Source organism: Sinocyclocheilus rhinocerous, unplaced genomic scaffold, assembly GCF_001515625.1.
Source record: "Sinocyclocheilus rhinocerous isolate Xijiao unplaced genomic scaffold, SAMN03320098_v1.1 scaffold809, whole genome shotgun sequence".
Taxonomy (NCBI): Eukaryota; Metazoa; Chordata; class Actinopteri; order Cypriniformes; family Cyprinidae; genus Sinocyclocheilus; species Sinocyclocheilus rhinocerous.
The window spans coordinates 540,742-567,717 of NW_015652299.1; the positions used below are offsets into that span (position 1 = coordinate 540,742).

General features: G+C 36.7%; 1 protein-coding gene across 5 annotated transcripts in view; it reads right to left on the bottom strand.

Moving 5' to 3' along the window:
* LOC107714533 (B-cell CLL/lymphoma 9-like protein) overlaps positions 1–26,976 on the bottom strand; it is a 57,328-nt gene that overhangs the window by 1,994 nt on the left and 28,358 nt on the right. For 2 of the 5 annotated variants that reach the window (XM_016520392.1, XM_016520388.1), the window contains exons 2-7: positions 18,651–18,715; positions 14,504–14,908; positions 6,923–7,048; positions 3,241–3,415; positions 2,837–2,921; positions 51–2,478 (exon numbers count right to left, since the gene is read on the bottom strand). In XM_016520392.1, the coding sequence (XP_016375878.1) occupies positions 51–2,478; positions 2,837–2,921; positions 3,241–3,415; positions 6,923–7,048; positions 14,504–14,819 (3,130 nt within the window). In that variant the 5' untranslated portion in view covers positions 14,820–14,908; positions 18,651–18,715. Of the gene's footprint in view, positions 1–50; positions 2,479–2,836; positions 2,922–3,240; positions 3,416–6,922; positions 7,049–14,503; positions 14,909–18,650; positions 18,716–20,176; positions 20,318–26,976 lie in introns of those variants that run through there. The other 3 variants (XM_016520390.1, XM_016520389.1, XM_016520391.1) reach the window with 3 other exon arrangements.

Below are 26,976 nucleotides of genomic sequence, written 5' to 3' on the forward strand. Positions count from 1 at the left end.
AAAGTTGTTCATATTTCAATGAATACCAGTATCAGTACCTGTAACTTTACCTGTATCAGTGGAGCTGCTCCCTCCATTGCCTGCGACCTTGACACTAGGAGGCCCTCCAGGGCTAGGCATAGTAGTCTTGGGTGAGGCATTCCAGCCAGGTGAAGCAACAGGCATAGTTGGAGATTTAAGGTGTCCAGGGGAGCCAGATGGTGAGTGAAGACCAAGAGAAGGGCCCATTACCTGGGGGGACTTGATAGAGGTGGAAGAGGGTGTTCCAGCCCCAGAGGCTGCTGGTAGAGGAGGGTGAGTTGGACCACTCTGCGGTAGTTGGCTGGGTGATTTCAGGCCTGCTGCAGAGGGTGAAGGCATGAGGGGTGATGGCTCCTGACTAAGCGAGGGCGATTTGAGCTGGTGAGATGGGGGTATAGCTGGGGAACCCATTGGGTTAACACTAATGGGCAGGTCGGAAGCGTGTCGGGCACCAAGTTCTGTACCCCTTGAGCCACTGTTCATGGGAATGTGACTAAGTCTTGAGGTGTTGCTCATGTGGGGAGGACCTGGCTGGTCTCGTCCAAACATATCAGGACCTGGCTGCTGCATATATGAGCCATCACCTTGACTACCGGGAAAGGAGCTCTGGTTGGGGAACTGAAGAGGTCCATCTGGGCCAGGGATCATTCCTTTGTTAGCACCACCCCGGCCATTCTGTGAAGCCCTAATGCGGGAGATGTCATCAGGGTTCAACATCTCCCCGAGTGATACGCCAATTCCAGGACCCCCCCTCAGCTTCTGAGCCAACAACTGCTGTCCCTGTGGATTCATATTCATGGCCATATTCATATTGAGGTTACCCCCTAAAGAAGAGTCAACTATGTCTCTCATTGTGGGGCCACCATCACTGCCTACTCCACCAATAGGAGAGCCCATTATAGTCCGAGAACCAGGAAAGTCCATTGGATCTGCACGGAAGGGCAGGCCTCCTCCCATTCCAGGATTGGGGAAGCCTGGTCCCCCAGTGTTATCCATCATTCTAGGACCTCCAAGCCCTGCCTGCTGCTGCTGTCTGGACATTTGCTGCAAGTCCAATCTATGGAGTCTGCGGAACATCTCTTCCTGTGTTATGGGGCGATCCAAATCACCCTGGAAGGGCTGGGGAGGTCCCCCAGGTCCCCCTGGAGGATAGCACCCATGAAACTGGCCTCCACCACCCATGTTTGGAGGCATATCGTCTAACCAACCCATGCCTGGCCTTGGAGGTCTTTGAGGCCCCAACCCCTCCATACCTAAAACTCCTCCAGGACTTTCTGGGTAACCCCCACCCCCTGAAGGACCTCGCATCTGTCCAAGAAACCTTGGCCCTCGAGGGCCTTCCTGATGCATGTCCTTCATTCGTGAATTCCCTCCCATCCCCCCCCCTACCATTGGCCCTGGCCCCCACTGTTGATCACCAGGTTTACTATGATATGGTGGTGGGGGTCCTCTCATCAGCATTGGAGGCCCCCCAGGCATGCCCATCTCAGGCATCATGCGGAAATGCTGGGGATGCTGGTGGGGGTTCATCTCATGTTGCCGCCTTTTCTCCTGGTAGTACTCTTCTTGTAGCTTCCTCCAAGCTAGTTGCTCTTGTGTTACACCTTCGGGTCCCAGAAGCGGCCCCATGTCTAACCCTGATGGTGAGGAGAGGTGGTGGGAATGTGGTGGCATACCATGGTGTGGGCCCATCAGTGAGTCATCCAAACCAGGCCCACCAAGATTCTGTGTCTGTGAGATGATGGACTGTAACGGCTCCTCATACTTTTTCATTCCACCAACAGGGGGCATACCAGGCATACCAGCATTGTTGCTATGGCAATTAGCAGTATTCCCCCCACCATTCTCGCCATCTTCCAAACCTCTGCCTCCATCATTACTATTATTGTTGTTAATATTAGTGCCATTAGGATTGCCATTAGGACCTCTTGGTTCCTCATGGCCTGCACCGGCTCCACTATGAAGAAGCAACCTCTCAATGTCTCGAAGAGTCTGTAAAGAGCGTTCACGATGTTCCAGCTGCTCCTTAGAGAGGCCATGTATGTTTCCTGGCCCTCCACATTGGCCCTGTTCACTCTGATGGTGTGCAGATAATGCAGAGGGACTTGATGATGGAGACACACCTGCACCATGGTGGGGAATCGTACCCGGCCTGTCCACTCCTTCTGGTCCTGAAACTCCCACAGACTGTGGGCCTGAACTTCCTTGGCCCAGTGAATGAACTGCAGAGCGGCTGTTGCTGTTTGACGTTCCTCCTCCTCGGTGGGTTTGGGCTGGCTCACCATCTGGATGGCCTGTGGAAGAAGGAGTACTGGTGCCTGGAAGATGTCCTCCCATTACTCCACCAACAGAAGCTGGCCGGGGTGTACCACTTTGGGATTTGGGTGTGCCAATGGGCGGACTGTGACTACAGCTGATCTGCTCTGTCGGGTTGGAGAGTTTTCCAATACCAGAAGACTGCTCAGACAGATAAAAAAGGTCAGAGAGAAAGAAAGGGGTGTTGTTAATGCCATTATTCAGTACAATACAACACAAAAGACTTGAACTGTACTGTTTCTCATCAAAACAGAAACAGGAACAAAGATGAGCATTGTGATTTAAATAGCCATTTAAACAAATACGGTGCGCCTCATGCCACCAAGCACCTGCGAGTGTGGATGTTATGATACAATTTTTCCACTCTAGTTTAGTATTTTAAGAGCATACACACATGGCTCATGATTACAAACAAACAAACCCATGTAATTTTCTAACTTAATATAACAAAAATATGAAGGCATGTAGGTATACCATGTGTCTACACATATAGACAGACCTGTTCCAGCTTGGTACGAGGGACATTCTGCTGGTGATACAAGAGGATGGAGTCTGTGTGGCCATGCATCACTGCCTCTGCAGCACTGCAGAAAATAAAAAAAGGGTTGTTAAATCTACTTAACAACAAAGAAATTATGAAAAAACCTGTTTCCTATGATTTTCATAGTTTTCTATTCAGTCATGGGACAATGGCTTATAAAAGCACACTCCTACATCTGTTAAAAGAGTGTAGTGGAAAATTGGCTGCTTAGATGATACGTGCATATAAATCAACTCCTTTGTTGTGGCTTTCATGGAAATTTCCGGCTTAGACATGGCAATGTATGGTAAATATCTCATTTGTTCAAAACAGTTTGTCAAGCTGCAGAGTCTACTGGCACTGAACAAAGCGGTCATACTGACCTGTTGGCTAGGCTGGTGGTGAAGACATACACTACTTGCTGAGGGGGCCGAGGATGCAGATCTGTGCGAATACCAGGTCCATGGCCAGAAGCTAATGCTGGACCTCCTGGATCACTAACGTGGCCTGTGGCAGATGAACCAGAGTGGCCCTGTCTAGGACACATCACATGCTCACCTGAGAAGATCGACAAAAAAAGTGAATGAATGATAAAATATTTGTAATGGCAGAAAAATAATCTTGTTACATACAGTATTTATAGGTTTTTCACTTGACGTCATATGTCAGTGTTTTATTGACAAAATAAAAATGTCAATCCAAAAACCTAAATGTTTGTTTACTACCAAAAAAATCTTCCAGAAAACCACAAGGAGGAGCTAAATCCCACAGAAAACTTCCCAGAGCTTCAGTTCCATTATGAACATCAGATGGCTTAGCATTTACGTCATGATTTTATGTGGGCAGATATGAAACACTGACGATTTGTACAAAATAAAAATATAAACAGGCCTTGTTCTGTCTCATGAATGTCACACAAAATGAATGGAAATCTGGTTGTAAATTTGTGAACAGAACTTACAGCACACAAGATATTAGAAAACTTTGATTCATCTTAATGTCTTTCAAATTTTGATATGACTCCGGTAAGGTCACAGGTTTTACACAGGTTACAGAGTGGGACATTTTCCTTAAATGGCAATACGGAGTTTGTTAGGGGTGTTGTGTTGCGCTTGTGCAGGTAATGTTTCACGACACACCTTCAGTCACGTGTCTATACACAGATAAGGAAGACTGAGCTTACTTCACAAGAGGGGACAATAGCCTTTAAAGCTCAATGTCATACCTCTAATACTATTAAATGGCAAGTTCACAGTCAAATGCCAACAATACACTTTCACATTTATAATATTTCAATTGCTTTTTCATATATACACAGTGTATATATATATATAGCACTATAAGCTGTAGTTGATGAATGTAGTTGATGAATGCCTTAGAAACCATACTAAAGCCATACTAGTTTAGTAATAGTGAACTCACCAGTATAGAAAAATATTGTAAATAAAAGTAACTGTATGCCAATTGTGTCAGTCATGATCGGTAGTTTTAAAGGAATATTTCACCCAAAAATGAAAATTCTTTACTCCTGATGTTTCTCCAAACCCACACAAAAAGGAGATTTAGCCATTACATGTACAGCCTTGGTTACCATTCATTTTCATTGCATCCTTTTTTATACTGTACAATGAAAGTTAATTGTGACTAAGGCTGTCAATCAGATAAACTTCTCCTTTTTTGTTCCATGAAAGAAAGTCATACCGGGTTTGAACAGACATGAGGGTCTTTAAATGATGACTATAACTTCTTTTTTTGGTTGAACTATCCATTTAAGGCACTTATTTCAGTTTTTTGTTTCCTATGCAAACAAGTCTTCATACAGTATGCCTTTTCTGTGTTGAGAAGCTGTTTGGGTGAATTTTAGAAATTATAATTTGTTTAAAATAAGTATTTATGACAATTGAGCACGTTCACTCCACCTTAATTATCTTTTTTTTTAATGCAGTGGTAGTTTCATACACTTTGACATTCAAGCCTACTACACTGATGATACACACGAGAACCAATGAAATTTAAGTGCTGTCAGTATAGATAAACTCAGCATGTGTTGAGTCCCGCATCTTTAATATGATGCATTATACACTGCTGCATTTTATACATATAATTTTATTTCTTTCAGAATGTCAATTTAAGTGGCATAAAAACTGATGTTAAAGGGGTCATATGATGCGATTTCAAGTTTTCCTTTCTCTTTGGTGTGTTACAAGCTGATTGTGCATAGATAAGATCCCTGAAGTTGCAAAGACTAAAGTCTCAAAACCAAAGAGATATTCTTTATCAAAGTTATGACTAGGAAACAGCAGTGCAGTTCATAACTGTTACTAGGGCTGTTTGTGTTTCTATTGGTTTTTTGTTTGCTATGCAAACAAGTCTTCAAATGCCTCTTTCTCAACTTTTCTCTGGTACAGAATAGCAGGTAGCGCAGGGTGCACACACACTCCAGGATTGTGGTCAGCAACCGACAGATGCACAATAATACACGCACACACACACACAGAATGTAAAGCTTTGAAGATGACACAAAAAAAAGTCTAGGAGAGTATGAGTGTAAGGTGTTGCAGTGGAAGACAAATGATTGTTTTAACATCTGACAGTTGGCCAAGATCTAAATGGTGAGCATTTATAAAAGTAAGTTTGGTTGGCTAACATACTGTTATTCTATTTAAACTTAAAATTATTATTATTCTAAGAGTAACATTTCTGACTGTAATCCTCTTAATGCTTTCAGGCTATATGCAACAAACTCGGGTCCTTCAGATTGCTCTGAATTAGGTTGCTATATGTTTTCTAACTGATAGGATTTATGGAAAAATAATCCGGACAATTATGCAAATTGTATTTTCAATTGCATTTTCCATATGTGGATACATCAATTGTGACATAATCCAAACGCAATTGCAAATCTTGCATTACCGTTTGCGCTTTCGCATTCGTGAACGTATAGTGACTGCCAAATTTCAAATGAAAAAGCAAAGTCCATTTGCAACTGAATTTCCCGTGTCTTAAGAGTTATGAGTATGGAATGATATTTAGGACAATATTCAAAAGGTATTGTAAATTTTATTTGCAATTGACACAGTGACACAGAGAAAGTGAAAAAGCAGACATTGCTATTTAAATATGGCAGGCTCATAACTCGTAAGACATGGGAAAAACACAAACGGTAATCCAAGATTTGCAATTGCATTTGCATTATGTCACAATTTATGCATCCACATATGGAAAACGCAATTGAAAATACTATTTGCAATTCCTTTAGAAAATAGTCCCTAAAATTCTTCCATGAAGACTTGTGTTGTTTCTAAAAATGATCATCAAAACTCAATAATTCTATCTATCTATCTATCTATCTAGATGACCTTTTTATCTAGTAGTGTATTTACTCTTTATTTTGTGACATAAATGTTAATTATCAGTTTATTTATATTTAAACATATTCTTACTTTTCTTTTTTACTTTTCTTAATATACATTTATTCATAACAGACTCTTCACATTTACAGGGTTCTCAAAAGTGGAAGTTGTCATAGTTGAGTAATCTTTTACGGTGGTGAACAGAAACTACAAGAAATATAAATCCTGTGTTCCCATTTGTTCCAATAGCAAAAGAAAAATTGGTCAAACTTTATTTTAATGTCCAATTCTCACTATTAACCAACAATTAACGACAACTCTTGCCTACTAATTTGCTGCTCATTAATAGTTAATAAAGTAGTTAAGTTTAGGTATGGGATCTCAAATATGGTCATGCAGAATAAAGCATTAATATGCACTTTAGAAGTACTAATAAACAGCCAATATGTTAGTAATATGCATGCTAGTTAATAGTGAGAATTGGTCCTTAAAATAAAGTGTTATTAAAACATTGATTATATTGGTCATAAGAGAGAAAGATGTCAAATTTGCCATCACTCCCTCAGCTGTTGTATTAGGGTAGGTTTAGGGGTAGGGTTGGTGTAGGGCAATAGAAAATACGGTCTGTACAGTAGAAAAACCATTACGCCTATGGAGAGTCCCCACAAGGATAGCTGACCAGACAAGAGTGTGTGTGTGTGTGTGAACTCACGGTGTGTTGCAGAAAGGGGTTTCTCATCCTCTTCCTCAGTTTCGGCCCCTGAGCACCATTCATCACCACTGTATGGCTGTTTTCTCTCCAGCACACACCTGCGTTTGCTGCGCATCACGCCCTCTACTGGACATCATTGGGAAAAACACAAAAACACAACAATGTAAACATATTTAGAATCAATTACATGTATTTATGCAAGGCAATATGGTTCCTGTCCACACTGATATAAGCAAACGCCCACAAGTGCCTCAGAAAGCACATTTAAAATGGGTAGTATTCTCACATACAGACAGAGTACTCCAGAAATGTTTTGGCATTTAAGAGGTATGAGAGGTCACAAGGCCTCCGAAGCCTTGAAACATCCCCTAACCTTGAATACCAGACACAGTGAGGGAGAAAACAAGGGAGAGAGAGAGAGTGAAAATGAGAGGAACAGAGAGAGAGAGAGCACAGAGTTAGGTTGTGGTGTCCTCGGCCTGCGCACACCGTGTTGGCGGCGGGCAGAGATAAAGAGCTGACCTTTTCTGCATCCTCTTTTGTTCCCAGCAGACATCAGTTTACGTAAATGAGTGAGTCAGCTCTCTCTCTCTGGTCTACTTTCTCTTTAATCATTGGCCCTTTCCAGGTGTGGCAGTCGAGTGGTCTGAAGCGAATGACTTGCATTTCATTTGAATGTCTTTCTGTTTGCTTTTCTACCGGGTGAACAATATTTACAGAGAATGAGAGAGAGAAAGAAATTGTCCCTGATAAAGAGCTGGATAGTGATAAAAAGGTTGTCACCAACTCATTTCTGATCCTCTCCACTCTTAAACACCAAGATTATTATTGTTAACCAAAATCATAATTGAATTAAAAGTAGAATCAAGCATTCCCTCATATTTTTACAAATCAATTACATGACTTGACAGTTGTCAATCATTACTACTATTACTTGATGAAAAAATAATAATAATAATATTTACATATTTTAATAATTTGTAATATTTACATTTTTAAAATATTTGAAAATAATTTTAGAAACGAACAAAGGTAATTACTATGTATTAGTGTACTCCAATAAATAATAAAAAGTAAAAATATATTAAAAATAAAATATTTAAATAAAACATGCACATTTTTAATAGTTGATCATTACTACTATGATTATATATATATATATATATATATACATAGAGAGAGAGAGACAGACAGATTTTTTTAAGTTTTCTTTTTTATGTTTTTTTATTTTTACTGTTTTATAGCTTAACATGATAATATGTATTAGTGTACTACAATAAAGTATTTTAAAACAAAAATAATCTGCCAATGGGGTCAGCAAAAATGACCTTTTCAAAAGGAAAATAAGTTTGTTCTTTCTTTCTTTTTCTTTTTTTATGACCCCACTGGCAGATATTTGTTCTCATTTTAAGCATAAACTTTTTTCATTTAGATAAATTTATCAGAAAACAAGACCACATCTTCATTTTGCATCTCAAGTAAATGTATCTTAAGGAAGCTTAGACATTTGTACTAGAAAAAAGGCAAAATAAAAAAAATACTGAGATATTCATTTTTGCAATGCAAAATTGCATTTTATATATAAATAAATAAAATAAATAAATATTATTTTATTATTATTGTTAAATAAAAACATTTTTCCAAGACATTTTTTTGGCCTTAATTTGTGGAAAGCTGAATTAAAGTGCCCCTATTATGCCATTTTTAAGGTTCCTAATATTGTTTTAGGAGTCTCCTACAATAAGTTTACATGCATGCAAGGTCAAAAAACTTCGCTTTAGTTTTCTCAAAATATGCATTTAATATCACCTCATTTTCCAATGATTCTTTCGAAGCAGTTCTAAGATTCAGTCTCTCTAAACCCCTCCTTTCCGTGAGCCTACTCTGCTCTGATTGGTCAGATGGCCTAGTCTGTTGTGATTGGTCTACCGCGTACAGCGCGTCTTGGAAACGATACGCCCATTGCCATAGTTCAGCTGGCCCAAATAAACTGGGGACTGAGCCATCTTTCAAGAGCAAGAGTTTTGTGAATCCCGTGTTGAACTCCCCGAGATAAGAGAAGCAGTCGTCAGTAAAATGACGGGAACACAAAAAAACCACTGATTCATTGCAGTCTCATATTATTATGAGACCATCTTCTACTATGATTTAAAAACAATAAATATATATTTTTTTAAATAAGATTTTATAGATGTAATATGTTAGCGTACTCCAAAAAAAATAATATTTAAAATGTAAAAATAATTTGAAATATTTTTAATAATAATAATAATAATAATAATATTTTAAAAGTAACAGTTCCATTAGAATTAATTTTTCAAAACACTAAATTTATTAAAAAAAGATAAATTCTATTTTCAAAACTATAATAACCCCACCTTCTACCTTCCATGCGGTTATAAATCCAAACAAGTGTGAGTGTTTGTGTGAGAGAGTAAGAGTGTGTATGCAGACACAAAAGAGCTTCAGTGCTATTACATGAAGCCCAGATGACTCCGTTTCTCAAAATCAAACTATTGCCCCGTTATTTCCCCTGATCTCTCTCTCTCTAATACACACACCACATACACAAAGCACCGGGCAAATGGAAATAAAATAAGAACTGCACAATGAACCAAACAAAAAGAAATGGCACATACACAGTGAAAAGAAAAACACGCCTCTGCAATCCAGGAAGAGAAGAGCTGTTATTGCTTTTTATATTGGACAGAAGCAGTTCGGCTGAATCTCACGAGACCTGTCAGCAACACGCTCTGGTCATATTTCAAGCCAAATCAAAAAGACAGAATAAGAAGTTATATTTTGCGTAGATAATATGCAATTTTTTGACAATTATGCACATTGTCACCACCTCTAGCTCTCATTATCGTAATGCAGTCGTGCAAGTCCCGTTCACTTTCACGCATTCAGATCTACCGCGCTGTCAGTGTAGACAGACGGCCACAATGCCAAAGAGCTCAGCATGTGTTGATATGACACATTATGCACTGCTGCATTTTATATCTAAATGTTTCCTTCCAGAATGTTCATTTTTAGAGGCATAAAACCTGGTTAACATGGACTGACACTGAATAAGAGTGGCATTCATAACTGTTACTAGGGCAACCAGAACAAGAAACGCAGACTAGCGTCTGATCAGTATAGCAACTGCTGACATGCAGCAAAAAAAAAAAAAAAGTAATTGGTGGTGTGAACAGGGCTTAAATGATGACAAAATTTTCATTTAGGTGAATGATTCCTTTGCTCCTGGCAAAGCTTTTTTTATATTTATTAATTTATTTATTTTGGAACATTGTAAGAGCCATTTTTGTAACTATTTAAATGATTACATTTTATGCATTAATGTTATGCATTTTTATTTTTGCAACAATTAAATATAATAATAATATAGACCATACTGATAAAAAGTTTATTCACTTTCATTATTTTCAAATTTGTATTATTAGCAAAAAATGTAATCATTTGTTTTTACTTTTAATAGGATACATGGGAAAAATATTGGAAAATATTTTATTTCGACTTTTAAAATTGATTTTATTTAAAAGAAAATATTTTGAGAACTGTAAAGCAAGAAAATCTAATTTTCATTACGGTATAGCAAAGGAAAAACTATTATCTACATTGTTAATAAAAAATACATTAAAATCATCATAAATAAAGGCATGACAAAAAAATATTTTAGTACTATATATATATATATATATTTTTGTTATGCCTTTATGATGATTTTAATTTAAAAAAATGTGTGGTACATTTTTACTCTATATTTTTTTTACTCTAAATTACTATTTTACAGTAGTGAAAATGTAATGGTCAATATTAATAATAATGGGTAAAAATAGAATTTAAAAAAGAATCAGAGAAAACCCAAAAGTTAAACATCCAGAGCAATTACAGTCTTGTAAATAATGTACGTTTTTGTCAGAATTACCAAACCACATTGTGTGTGTGTGTGTGTGTGTGTGTGTGTGTGTGTGTCCCTCAGTCTCTCCACCTCGCTCTATTCTACTTCCTGTCTTTGCGCAGAGTCTCTCTCAACCCCCGCTCAATTAGTGAGTGACACACACAACAGGACAACCAACAGGAAAACACAAGCACTTTCGCATTTGGTGCTATTCCAGGAGCATAACATCTGACATGATACACACATATAAGCATGCACACACACACACACACACACACACACACACACACGTGTCCTCAGAAAGGTCAGGGCATTTTGGGGTTGCTGAAAACAGGCAGTTTCATCTTTACTGTGTTTCCAGTTAAAAGGGGAATTCCAGAAATGTAGCCTTTTTTTGGTTGTTGATCGAGCGATACAGTGATACATGAGTAAAATGAGTATGTGTAGTGTGGAGTTTGGTTGTCCACTACCTATTGAGTATCATACAGTGGGTATAGAAAAAAAATCACCCCACTTTAAAATAATCACATTTTGTTGTTTTGCAGCCTGAAATGAAGACGGACACAGTTTTTGTTTTATCCAGCTGTATTTACTCAGTGCAACTTATAACATCCAAGTGATAGATATAACACCAACACATCAGAAAAAAATAAAAAAACAATCAGAGTTGGAAAAAGGATCACCCCCCTCCTAAAAATTACTTGATAAAACTCAATCTTGTAAACTCAATCAGGTGTAGCTGATCACCTTCTCAGTGGCACACAAACCATTTGACTTTCAACTGGGGTCATTTTGATTAGCTCAGCATGAAAAGAGCTTTCTTGGAGCATTTCAGTCCAATTGAATTATTTGGCCTAAACACCAAACGATATGTCTGGCAGAATTCCCATCCAGCTCAGCATCCAAATAACAGCATTCCTACAGTAAAGCATGGAGGTGGTGATATAGAAGAGTGGGCAAAAATTGCAAAGTCTAGTTGTGCAAAGTTAGTAGAGACATATCCCAACATTCTGTGTTTTTTTTTTTTTCCTGACATGTTGATGTTATATCTTTCACTTGGATGTTATAAGTTGCACTGAGTAAATAAATAAGTGAATGTAAACAGCTGAGAAAGAAACCAGATGCGTGTCAGTATTATGTCCGTGCATTTGGTCCTAAAGAGACAGCAGCCAATAAATACCTGCTGCTGCTAATCAAATAACACCACAGTTCTAACGAAGATTAATCTGTGTTTAACTTGTGCAGTGAGCACTATTGTGTTATTTTACACTTAGTTAATACATTTCTGTACCTGAATACTACTGTTACTGACTTTATTTGTAACTGTGTTATGTTGTATTCATCAATGCTTGTAATTTGTGTAATTGTTCTTGTTTTATTACTAACTTGATTAGTTAAGCTAGTATTTTGTGCTGTGGTATAGAAATACTTAAAGTAAGCTTTCACAAATTTATTCATTTTATTTTTTTGCTAATCCGAAAAATGATCCGATCCGTGACTCAAAATCCGTAATATGATCCGAACCGTGAGTTTTGTGATACGTTGCACCACTAGTATGACATAGGCATTACAATGAAAAGGTGATTTATGAGGACATTTTGATTTTTCGAAAGTTTCCTGTAAGGGGTATAGGTTTGTGTGTAGGGTTTGTGTAGAGCAACAGAAAATACGGTTTGTACAGTATAAAAACCATTACACCTATGGAATGTCCCCACAATTCACAAAAACAAACCTGAGTGTGTGTGTGTGTGTTATGTCTCCTATAGCCTGACTTTTAATTATTGGCATAAAGTCTAGTCCATGTTATCGCATATTCTGGCCACTTAGACAGGAAAAGACTCTCTAAACAAGCAATTTCTCATCCCAAGCACAAGCATGAAGCATGACCCCCTTTCTAAAACAGGAAGGTGTGTAAAATAATAAGCATAATATTTGAATGATTTTCTTTACAAAATTAAATTATTAAAGCCCAAACAAATTATAAAATATCATTTTGATCATATTTACTTTGAAACAAATTAACAGTGTTAATATCAGAATTAGTGGTCGACCGATATATCGGCCGATATTGGGTATTTTTTAAATATCGGCATCGGCAGATAAGTTTTCCTGTTTGGCCGGTGTGTTCGAGGCGGGACTTTTTTTATTTTGACGTCGCGACACTTTAATTTTGACGCCACTGAGAACGGCAGCGCCTGAGCACACAGTGCTCACATTCTCCCTCTCGTTCGCTGTCGTCGTTAACAGTTCTGTCTAATACGGATAGAAGTCTGTCTAATAATCAGATAGAACGGTTAAACAAAGGAATTAAAATGTATGTATAAGTATGTTTATTTAACACATTTATTTTTTTATAAATTTTCAAATGATTTCAAATTTCTTAAATATTAATTAAAATAAATAAAATTATATCGGCTTTATATCGGCCACCCTGCTTTCCAAGATATCGGCATCGGCTGTCAAAAAAACTAATATCGGTCGACCACTAATCAGAATCAATATCAGAATCTCACAAACTAATATCAGATAACAATATCAACAAACTGAATTTTGTGAGCAAGCTAAAGTGGGGAAAGTAACCAAAAATACAAACTGTTCTTTAACATACGCTACCTAAAGTCTGCAAAAATTATTATGATTATTATTATTATTATTTGTATGTTTTTAAAATAAGTCTCTTCTGCTCACCAAGGCTGCATTTATTTGATCAAAAATACTGCAAAAACAGTAATATGTAAAATATTATTACAATTTAAAATAGCTGTTTTCTATTTGAATATATTTTAAAATGCAATTTATTCCTGTGATGTAAAGCCGAATTTTCAGCATCATTACTCCAGTCTTCAGTGTCACATGATCCTTCAGAAACCATGTAACCAGAAACCTAATATGCTGATTTGCTGCTCAAGAAACATTTATTATTATTATCAGTGTTGTACTGCTTAATATGTTGTGGAAACCATGATACACTAGGATAAAAAAATGTGGGGTTAGAATTTTTTTTAACAAATTAATATCTCTTCTTTAAGCCAATTAATACTATTATTTTATTTTAGGACCCATTAAGTAACTACAATAAAATAAAAAAATAAAAATAAAAACAAAATTAATTTAGAATGTTACAAAATTTTCCAACATTGTTTCAACACTGATAATAAAAAGAACCATTAATCAACTCAGCATCAATAACTGATAATAATTGAGACTTCAGAAGGCTCATGTGACACTGAAGACTGGAGTAATGATGCTGAAAATTCAGCTTTGTCATCACAGGAATACTTTACATTTTAAAATTGTAACATTATTTCATTTGATTTTTGATCCAATAAATGCAGCTTTGAACCAAACCTTTGACTAGTACTGTACTTAGCAAAAAAAATGCTATTTAATAACTGATCACACTTTAAAATGCTCATAATCAGGCAAGAGTACAGTTACTTTTATACACAACATTTTCACATATTATTTACACAATGGCAGTATAAATTATTGATAATGTATTGATTCGTTTGATTGATGTATTGAAAAATCCTACTGCTTATATACATTCAGAAAGTCTTCCCGTTTTATGGAGAAATCTCGTGCTATTTTGTGTATAAAGCATCAGACAGTCGGTCTACGGACTGTGGGCAGGCCGTGGACATTCGGTGTAAGGATGAGAGCAGCATTACGCCTACCTTTGGCATCTGGCTCCAAAACAGGGGTGAGTGACTCTCTTTGGTCTCCCGTGTCCATGGAGACGCTCCTTTCCCTCTTTGCCTTGTTCTTCATTATCCCACCAACTCCACCGCCTGTTTGGTTGAGGCTCTTCAGTCCAGGGTTGCCAGGAGAAATCTGGTTGGATTTGACTCCATGGTTCCCAGACCCACTGCCCTTTGACCCTTGGTTGCCAGCAGGTCCTTGCTGCTGCGCTTGGTTTACATTGGGGAGCTGTGATTGGGCCCCGCTTGTCACTTGCTTGCCATGATTGGATAGTTTATTTTCAGAGTGCATTTGATTGGCTGGTGATGGAGAGGATACTGAGGGGGTTGGTTTGCAACAGTATGTTGTGTCTGTCTGTCAGTGAGACTGCAAACAGACAGCTGAAAAGAGAATGAAACAGAGACATGAAAGAGTGTTAGAGTTTGTCTTGTACATTTCTAGTAGTAACATACAGTAAATTTTACCCACTTAATCTTATATCAAATGCACACAGTAGGACTGGGAGTTATAACAGTTATTATTAAAGGAGACATAACACACACAGCCAATCTCATGTTAATCTTGAGTACCTATAGAGTAGTACTGCATCCTTCATATCTCCGAAGAGTCTTAGTTTTATCAGATTTATAAAAGACAGATAAAGCTTTACGATTCTCTCCGAAAACAGTCGAGCTCCTGGAGGTGTGCCGTGGGCGGAGCTAAAGAGTCACGAGCATGCGCAGCTTTTGCGTAGCGATCATCCGCAAGCTGACATCGACATAAATAAAACAGGAACCTTTATTGACTTAAATTTTATTTAATTTGTTTATAAAACATTTGTCACCGAAATGCCGGGAACAAACAAACACACTTGCACAACTCCGTTGCCTCCCCGGAGAAACAAACTGCACCCACCGTTCCCTTAAATGACATGACACTTTTTAAAATTATTTTATTATGTCACCTGAGGTGTAATTATAATATTACTAGGGATATGCCGGTATCAAATTTTCATGTTGCGATTAATTGCTAATGCTTTTATCACGGTATACGGTATTATCACGATATTGCAATTTAGTTTTAAAAAAGTGCTGTCATAATACAGTATAAAAAACATTCCAAATTGAGTGATTTATTGAGTTTCTCATCCTCTGACTGAAACAGTCGGTTTTGAGGTGCTTTCCCTTTAAGAGGTCAGTGTAACCACCCACTTTTATGATTGGCTAACATCATTGCCTATGCATTAGTCGTTGTTGGGTCCAGAACAGTTGGCACGGCCTGATCTTTGAGCAAAAGTATTTTGGCAAAGCCAGCATCATACTGCGATTTGTTCTCAAAACAGTCAACGGTGAAATGTGCTGAACACATGCGTAAATTAGCACTGGCGTGACTGGGATGTTCACTAAAAATAAACTAAATCAATTTTTCTCTGACGTCGGGATCCTTCGGCAGCACATACAAACATGTTGGTTTTCCACAGCCAGGATCAGCACATTGTCTGCCTGGTATCCTCCCTATACGCAAAATACGCAAGCTGCGTAGGGCCCCCGAAACACCAGGGGGCGCTCTGGTGCCCTCGTTTCCCAAAAGCAACTATGGTCGCAAGTTCCATCGTTACCAATAGAGTTCAAGGAAATTTGCGACCATAGTTGGCTAACAATGCTTTTGGGAAACGCACCCCTGGTTGATGTGTGCGCGCGCTCTTAGAGAAGTGCCTATACAAGGAATTCCGCCCTTTGTGACATCCTACAGGGCCATACTCGAGAAAAAAAAAAACTTATTGAGTGTATTTAGCACAGAAATATAGAGAATCCAACTCTTTTACAGTGTAAATAAGTCAGAATGCATGAAATAACATTAGACCTCCCCTTTAAAGAGCACTGCTAAACTCATGTGCAGTTGTGTATATACTGGCTATTTTACAATGGATATATTATGATTGTAGGGTTAAAGCTATGAAGTATCCATTTTATAATATTAGTTTTACTAGTCTTTTGTTTTTTACTCCAAAATGTTCCAATCTTATCTTTTTGTGAAAATTATCAAAACTTATCCAAATTTGCTGGGATATTCAAAAATATGCATTACCACATGGCTGTTTAATATTAAATAATAATAAATATTAACATTGCTAACAATTTTTGTTGTTGTTGTTGAATGTCATGCCATATAAACAAACTGTGATATACAGGTGCATCTCAATAAATTAGAATGTCGTGGAAAAGTTCATTTATTTCAGTAATTCAACTCAAATTGTGAAACTCGTGTATTAAATAAATTCAATGCACACAGACTGAAGTAGTTTAAGTCTTTGGTTCTTTTAATTGTGATGATTTTGGCTCACATTTAACAAAAACCCACCAACTCACTATCTCAACAAATTAGAATACTCCATAAGACCAATAAAAAAAAACATTTTTAATGAATTGTTGGCCTTCTGGAAAGTATGTTAATTTACTGTACATGTACTCAATACTTGGAGGGGGTTCCTTTTGCTTTAATTACTGCCTCAACTCGGCATGGCATGGAGGTGATCAGTTTGTGGCACTACTGAGGTGGTATGGAAGCCCAGGTTTCTTTGACAGTGGCCTTCAGCTCATCTGCATTTTTTGGTCTCTTGTTCCTCATTTTCCTCTTGACAATTAAACTACTTCAGTCTGTGTGCATTGAATTTATTTAATACACGAGTTTCACAATTTGAGTTGAATTACTGAAATAAATGAACTTTTCCACGATATTCTAATTTATTGAGATGCACCTGTATACTATTACCACAAAATAAAATTAATTACAGTTATATATATGATTTTGGTCAAACCCTCCACCTATAACATCCAAGGAAAGTGTATGATTCGCTAAACAAGCTCTCAACAGTTCTGTTCATTTCAGACACTTCTTCATCTGTCCTTCACCCTTCACCAAAACACACAAGATTCAAAAGTCATTGCCAACAATACCTCTCTTACAATACAACTCAAAATGACCATTCACTATTTGAATGCAGTCGAAAAAAATCACAAACTGTATTTCAAAGGTACAGTCAAACCAAAATGTATTCAGACACCTTCAACATTTCACACATTTTCACAGTTTATTCGCTATAGTTTAGAAAATGGTAATAAAATATGTTAAACTGTGTCAGAACAAATTCATCTTGATAATGTCAGATAACACTTAAGCAAAACATGGTCAGGTCAAAGTGTCTGAATAATTTTTAGTCAATTTTACTGGTAGTCCACTGTATGAAGACTTTTTTGGCTATAATATGTCACAGTTTACTTTATTTTGCTATCCTCACTTACACAAATGAGCTATAGTGTCCTGCACCCACTAGTAAACAAATATCAAAAATGATTGGTGTCTGAATAATTTTTGGTTTGACTGTATATATATATATGAAAATATAATTGTAAGTCTGAATATATAGCTATAAATCTTAATATATGAATGCAAATGTTTGAATATATAGAAGTAAATCTGAATATATAGTTATAAGTCTGAACATATCAATGCAAATTGGAATATTTAGATACAAATCTGAATACAGATACAAAACTGAATATATAAATGTAATATATGTAAAGAAGTCAATCTTAATATATGGTTGTAAATCTGAATAAATAAATGTCAATTGTGAATACATAGTTATAATTCTGACTGTATAATTGTAAATCTTGAATATATAAAGTTATAATTCTCAATATATACTATAAATGTAAATCGTAATATATATTTATAAACCCCGAATATATGCCTATAGGCAGATTTTCTTACAGATTACAGACTTACTTACAGACTTGTTTTTTTATTATAAAAACAGTGTGCCTATACATCCTGTATACATAGATCAATGCAAATATTGTACTATATTAATTGTCACAATTAACTCACTGTTTGTAGACAGACTGTTGACAATTTCCCTAGCCCTCTAAGCCATGTTGAATTGTGTAGAAGAGCTAGATATTAACAGTGTCACTGACTGTGAAGTCCTTTCACACTACAGCAAGCCTTTTTAAAGCGGAGGAAACCGCATCAGGAGCTCAAAGAGTAGAGCAATTGTTTTATTATAATGTAAATTATCTTGTACATGTTTAGTGCAGACACAATCTCAGGATGCTATGGGTTTGCTGAGGATTTACGCACCTCACTGGGATGAAGGTCCAACAAACAAGTGCATTCCGACGTCTCCTCACTGCACGCACGCTGATCTGTAACACACACCAGAGAGATTTAATTATTCTTTAATTTAATTCAATCATGACCCATTATCACATAAAACATAAAATAATGAGCCATTTTATCATAATGACTAGAGAAAAATTACAACCTTTGAAAGAAAGAGACTTTTGGAGAGGTGCAACTGTCCCTTTAAGAAGGGAGTTGTAATGATTTTTGGACTCACTGATGCCCAGAAGTCAGTTTCCTGTTTAATTTGCTCCGCCCACAGTGAGCAGAAACCATAAAAAACTCCCCACCTTCAATAATAATAATATCCAGACTGTCTAATTTTTCATCAAACAGTTCTTATTTTCACTCTCTCTCTCTCTTTTTATCATTTCCCACTCCCTCTTCTTCTAGTTCAAACAGTCATAAACATATCAATGTTTGCAAATGAATAAGATGTATTTACATATTTTTATGTCTACTATTTATATTTATACATTTACATATTTCCTAAAAATCCAAAAGGGCTCTGATGCCATCTATGTGCTGGTGGACTCTGAAATTTTGACGAAATTATCCTTTAGCATAAACCCATTTACCATTTACAGTCTTTCACTTCTGGAAATGGAGTGATGACTCATCTTGCACTCAGAGGCGTGTCCATTTTTGTCCAATCAAATGCTCTCTAGTCAAAATCCCTCCCTATAATACCACTTACAAAATACTAGAAAAAGCAAACAGCCACTAAATGTGAAAGGATATTTAAAAAAAGGGACAAACCCTTTGATATGTCCCCAACTTCTAATTGTGATTTTTTTTTCTGATAGAAAATTGTGATTTCTATTAAAAGTGCAAAAAAAAAAAAAAAGTGTAATATAACATGACTACAAAATAATAATTTAGTATAATTTCGTTATTATTATTATAATTTATAAATACTAACAATCTGTAATTTTTTATATTTCATTCAGTAATAATAATTTCTTAAAAATTATTATTATTACTAATATTATTATTACTATTACTAATAAAAAATATAATTAATAATAATAATATGAAATATGAAATATTTTACATTGTCTGTGTGTGTTTTTTTTGCAATCATTAAACCATCAAACTTTTATTTTGACAGACAACTGCAGGTAGCCCTTACAGCTTCCCTTTTGTTGACAAGTGTTTCTCACTACAAGTATGGGTGCATGTTGCGTTCCTACATGCACGTTAAGAGTAACCCAAACACAGAGACGGAGTCCTGAACAGCTCTGAGATGCTGGAGTCGAGCATAAGCTGCTCACGCGTAAATGAACACAGTACCACACTTCACTATGAAACATGCAGCGCATATTTTGCAATTTGATAATCACACTAAACCATACTGCGATTTTGTTTTCAGGATTTTGATTAATGCAGCCCTAACATCAAGACAGGAAACAAACAAAAAAATGCATTCATCAAACCACTTCCTGGGCTCTTGGAAGATATATTTACAATAGAAACCAACTGACCACATTCCAAGAGTTACCGTAGATCCAGATCCACGCATGTACACATACACACACCTCAGAACAGCTGCCAAGACTGAAATGTGCGAAGGATTGAGTTCTTCTCATGCGAATGAAAGAGGAACTACACACAATCCCAGCAGCCACCTGCCTTTGTCCATAACCTGCAGAGCTCTCCTGCATGTCTGCACTGTAAAAAGTAATCACTGAATCTACTTAAGAAAAGCGAGTAAACATAACTGATTTTTACAAATTTGTTGAGTTTACTTAATTACACTGTGTTATGTGACCTTTCAGATGGATGCAATAGTAAAACTGAACAACTTTAGTAAACAGTACTTAAGAGCATCTAGTTTGTTGGATTAAAGGTATGTTTCCATTGTCTGGTGCAAAGAACAATGAATACAGTCTTAGAGTGAATACAATTTGAAATGGTTAAGTTTTTTTTTTTTACAGATAGGGTTCTGAATCTTTTTTTCTTCAAGCTGTCAAATAACAGTAAGATTTCAGCTTTTTGGCTTGCCCACAAGATGTTGCTGCCTCATAATTTGTTTATTATGCCTCAGAATGTTTCACAATCATCATATTTATATTAATAACTTCATATATTTACTGGATTTATTAACTCAAAAATGATAAACTAATTTGCTTGAGAAATTTGAGGCAATCAGTTTCCACAGGTTTTCCAAGTAAGTTCAACTCATTACTTTTTACAGTGACATGTGTGTTTGCGTGTGTGTGTGTGTGTGTGTGTGTGTGTGTGTTGAGGGAGTTCCCATGCTGTCACTGCAGGTCTGTCATGTAGACTATGTGGGAAAGGCATGTGGTACATGTCATATATACAGGTCTGAACAGGACGCCCTGACACCTGTTGCACAAGAGACATTCACACACACACACCCCAGTGTTCATGCAAATGATCAAATGAAATTGACCTTATTTTCCATATTCTAAAAGCTAGTAGGGCTGCACGAATTGGGAAAATAATCAAATTGTGATTTTTCTGATGAAAATTGTGACTGCAATTTTTTTTAATCCTGTGTTTTTAATTAAATCCCAGCCTTTGCGAAGTCATATCACAATTTTGTTTTTATTCTGATTAATCATGCAGGCCTAAAAGCTTGTACTTTAAATTTTAATTAAATCCAAAATTCTAATATTCAGTCATAAATCGTTGGGACATATTACACATACACATGCACACAAACATTTCACAGACGTGAAGCGTCTCAGTGACGGGTAACGGGGTCCCACACATATTTCCATTCCAGAGGCATTCAAGCTATTGACCTCAAAAACAAAAGACACATTATCAGTCCCTCTTCCACCCCCTCACTAGCACACCTCTGCCCCTCCATCGCACTCTCCGTCTCTTCAACGGGAAACTTTTTTTTTCCACTTGCTGCCGTTCACAAACACCCTCTATTTCCTCTGTAAAGTTATTTGCGCCCTTTCTTCCTCTCGGTCTCAAATAACAGACTCTTTCCTTTCTCTTTCTCTTGAGGTGTGTCATTTCTGCGCCACAGCGTCACCAAACGGATATGCGAAAATAGTTAGTTTCTGAAAAACATGTGAGTGGTGTTTACCTGTGCAAAGCTCAGTGCCACGACGCTGAGTGTGTTAAAGGGATAGAACACCCAAAAATGAAAAATTTGCTGTAAATTTACTCGCCCTCAGGTCATCCAAGATGTAGGTGACAGACTGACATTTTCGCTTCATAAGACCTCTATATATCGTCAGGAGCCACGGGTATTCATTTTGTGTTGTCTGTTTATGCTTTTTTGACTCTCAAAGTGACGGTAGCCATTGACTTGCATTTTATGAAACACCAAGGCCCACGGTTTTAGCTAAAAATATTCTTTACTATTCTACTCAAGAAAAAAAGTCACCTACATATTAGATGGCCTGAGGGTGAGTAAATTAACAGCTAATTTATTATTATTTTTTTTTGGGGTGAACTATCCCTTTAAAGCCAGTTTACTACTATAACAATAACTATTTTAGCATTCACACAACAGACGATAACATAATGTTCATTACAAACACATGCTGCCGTTGTGTCTTCTGACCCTTTAAATGCTCAAGCTCTTTAAAGGGTTAGTTCACCCAAAAATGAAAATTCTGTCATTAATTACTCACCCTCGTGTCGTTTCAAACCCGTAAGACCTTCGTTCATCTTCGGAACACAAATTAAGATATTTTTGATGGAATCTGAGAGCTGTCTGACCCTGCATAGACAGCAATGCAACTGAAATGTTCCCAAGTCCAGAAACGTAGCAAGGAGATCGGTAAAATAATCCATGTGACATCAGTGGTTCATCCGCAATTATATGAAGCTACGAGAATAATTTTTGTGCGCAAAAGAAAAAAAAATAACAATGACTTTATTCAACAATTCGTCTCCTCCGCATCACCCTGGTGCCATTTTGGAGAATTTCAGTTGGACGTAAACAATGTATGCTGTTCTGTGTCCTAAAGTCCCCATGAAATCAAAATTAAAGTTTTTTGGGTGTTAGTATCAATATGTTAGTCGATGAACGAAGGTCTTACGGGTTTGAAACGACACGAGGGTGAGTAATTAATGACAGAATTTTCATTTTTGGGTGAACTATCCCTTTAAAATTGGGTGGATTGTGATTGGCTGTTAATATTTTAATCATTCATCAGCTTGTAAAAAAAATAAAAAATCAATCATTCTGAAAGTGATTCCAGTGACTTTGTTCCTCTGTTGCATTATAGTTATCCTGTAGTTGTGATTTCTACTTCCCTTTTTTCATAGAATTAAAATAATTATAAAAACTATATAGTTATTGTTATCATTCTTGGTGTGATCTGGCCTTTAGCCAGATTGTTGCTATGCAGTCGCCAAGGTACTTTGAGTGTTTTTTTACACATTTTTTTGTTCTGCTGCTAAGGTGTTCTGGGAGTTTTTAACACTTGTTGTGTGGTTGTTAGGGTGGTCTGAATGGCTTTTATGCAATGCTGTGTAGTTGCCAAGGTGTTCTGAGCTATTTTTAAACATTGTTGTGCGGTTACTAAGGTGTAAATGTTGTTTTTTATGCATTGTTGTGCTGTTGCTAAGGTGTTTTTAATGGTTTTTACTCATTGTACATTTGCTTAGGTGTCCTGAGTGTTTATTTATGTATTGTTGCGTGGTTGCTAAGGTGTTCTGGCCAGTTGTGTATTACTGTATTTATGTTTGTAGCACATATGGTACAGGGCAAGTTATGCGTTAGTAGTTTTTTGTTTCTTTGTTTCAAATAATTACATTTATTGGTCAAATCGATAATCCTGCCCCAAATTCAGTCAGTGTTTATCATTTTTAGTCTATGCACCTAAAACTGTAAAACAGGTAATAAGTGTCCTACAATTGAGAAAAAAAATTACAAAATGTACCTTTAAATTGATATTTCAGAGGAGTTACCTCACACACAACATGCTGGACACCAATTAGTCATTAACTAAAAGACACACAGTGTTCATCACTCATTAACTCCAGGAAATTCTCCCATGATATTGTATCGCAACAGCCTTTGTGCTCATCTTCTAGCGTGGACAACAACTCTATAATCATTCGCATTAGCGGTTGACCAATTTTTTTAATGGCTGGTGCCAGTAACAGTGATGATTATACATCTAGTCCCTTGTTAAAAAGAAGTTCATTTTAGCATACTTTAAAAAGAGCACTTATTATGGAAATAATTTACTTTAAAAGAATAAACTTCAATCCAATAAAATATTTAATCAATGCTGCAAAACATCAGTTGTAATTTCATGAGCTCTTTGTTTCTTGTTCGTAAAACATTAAAGATCCCATCAAAAGAGAGTGCTCTCTAAAACGAGAATGTCCCTCCCCTCCCTTACAAAAATTAACTATAGTAAAAGTGTAGTAACCACAGTATTTTGCCATATTGGTTACCACTTGTATGAACACAGTTTTACTACAAATACCATGGTTAAACTACGGTTAGTGTAGCAAAACCATAATTAATGTGTGGTTACCATGGTTTAACTATAGTAACCATGGTTTTTTGGTTGTATTTGTAGTAAAATCTGCAACATCTAGTACTCAACTGCTCACGTCTGTGACACACAGACTATATAAAAGAAGCTTAAACTTCCTGTTTAGAACGTTTCGTTACATTTGTCAAATTTTGTGCGTGTTAAATCATGGAGTCTCTAAAGCAGCAATTACATCAGTGTATCTGAATAACTGTGTAACTGTGCTTGTGAAAGAGAAAGCGATTAGAGAGAGACAGAGAAAGTGAGACGTGTGAGAAAGCAGAAGAAAGACAGAGAGAGAAAAACAGACAACATCTTAAGAGAATGACCCAGAGAACCCTGTGAAAAGCGTGGTTTTTTTTCAACCGCTTCTTCTCAAAACTCAGCTATTACCGCTTGCCACTTTGATCCCATTTACACAGTCCAGAACAAATCGGAAAGAGACTGATCTGAGAAAACAAGAGCTCGAAATGGGAGTTTGTCTCTCGCAAATGGCATTTGAATTGAGAACATGAAACTGACGTCAGCCGGAGAAACTTTCCAGAGATTCAAGTTTGTGTTTGAAAGAAGCAAAATTAACATCTGAGATGATTGATTGTTGGGGGGGGGGGTTTGAAGCACATGTTTGATGCTCACAAAAGAGAGAGGTGCTGATGTCATTAGAGGACCACCAACATATAAAGCCCAGACGACATAGTTCACCCAAAAATGAAAATGTGCTGTTAATTTAAATTTACTCACCTTGCACAGACTGATTGTTTCGCTTCATAAGACCTCAACATTTCGTCAGGAGCCATAGGTATTCATATTGTGTTCCTTGATATGCTTTTTTTTTAATTCTCAAAAACAAGCAGCCACTGACTTGCATTTTATGAATCATCAAGGACCACCGTTTCAGTTAAATATCTTTACTTTTCTGCTCAAGAAAAGAAGTCACCTATATCTTGGATGGCCTGAGGGCGAGTAAATTAACCGCAAATTTTCATTTTTGAGTGAACTATCCCCTTAACCATATTTTGGGGACAAATTTGTACCCAGAAGTGCATGAGCTAAATTTGACAGAACCTCCCAAAAAGCCATTTTGGGGATGTCCTCGTTTGCAAAAACACTCAAATAAAGCAAATTGTAAACATTTTAAGATGTCATTGCTACAGAGTCATTTGGTTAACTGTAAAGAACATAGACGTTAACAGAAACAGACTAATTGGATTCTGAACAAAACCCTAATGCTAACACGCACACTCTTACCCATGTAGTTTTGAAATCTAGAAGCAAGTCTCCAACAGACACGCACACACAACTTACACTGTTGCATATTTTTAGCATGCTGAGGTATATTTATAGCTCCAAATGCCCAAAGGAGAGCAGGAGAAAAGTAATCGTAAAATTCTAGGCCCTCTCCTAAGACACACACACCTCTTATACTTGCGTAAACACATAAATCTCTCACACACATGCACACAGAGGCGTACTGTAGGCAATACAGGGTCAATACTGTGACCGAAGTGTGTGACAGAGGAGTTAAACGTTAACAACACACACACACAGTGAAGGCTTTATGACATTGGCCCCAGCTTAACAAACTACATTTGAGTGCGGCGCCAGTGGAAATGTGGGGAGGGGTGAAAGAAGAGTGAAGAATGAAAGGGTCTGATGGCCGTCTCTGTCCCAAGCTGTCCACTTAGACTCGGTCTCTCTGGCAGACCAAATTGTTTGTTTCCAAAACAACAAGCTCTTTGACTTTTGCAAGCTGCAACTTAACTTCGTCAACGTTGCTGCCAGATTTAATTCGGTTGAGAAAGTGGCGCGAGATGAGAGCTGTTCTCCAGTCGGATGACAAACTTATATTAATTGGGGCCTATGATGATGCATTGACGTCCTTTTCAGCAGCACGTTGTGAACTGATATGTGTTTATTGACAGGCTTACACCAATATCTAGAGAGCAGATCCATACATAATACTCTGAATTTTAATATTTTTTGTCAACCTGAAATTATATTTGCAACACAATATGACGCATTTACAAGTGAAATTTAATGTTAAGCAACAACAACAACAACAACAAAAATAAATAAATAAATGTAGGCCGGGACTTGATTTTAACCAGCAGGAACTGATTCGATCAAGAAAAAGTTATAACAATTTGCAGTCTTTTGCAAAAACCATTGTCCTGAAATATACATATAATATGTATGAACATGTATAACTATACATTTTAATAAGATATACAGTAGACTAAGACAGCAGGCTAATCAGCTAGCGGTATGCTAGTATGCCGAGCAGTTAACTTACGTAATCAACGTAATCAAACCAAAAAAGAAAATTGTGACAACATATAATACACGTAATTCGTTACATATAATAGTAAATAACTTCTGTTATATACTATTATATGCAACAATTTCAAAGACATAAATGTAATCAGGGACTGAAGTAGTTTTTTAGGCAAACTCGATTCAACAAGCATATAAACCTTTTTTTGCCTTAAATATGCTAATAAATAGTGTACAATAAGACCAGGTGTGTGTATTATGATAGATAGATAGATAGATAGATAGATAGATGCACGTTCTATACTGATACTGCATGTTTCTTTGTGAAATTGAAATATAACACTATAATAATATACTAATATAGCACTTTAAAATTATTGCTCTTTTGTTGGTTTTGATTGCTTCTGTTGTCCTCATTTGTTAGTCGCTTTGGATAAAAGCGTTTGCTAAATGACAAAATTTAAATATAATGTAAATGTAAATAACAAAACTAAATTGAAATTTTAAAACAAGCCCCAAATCAAATA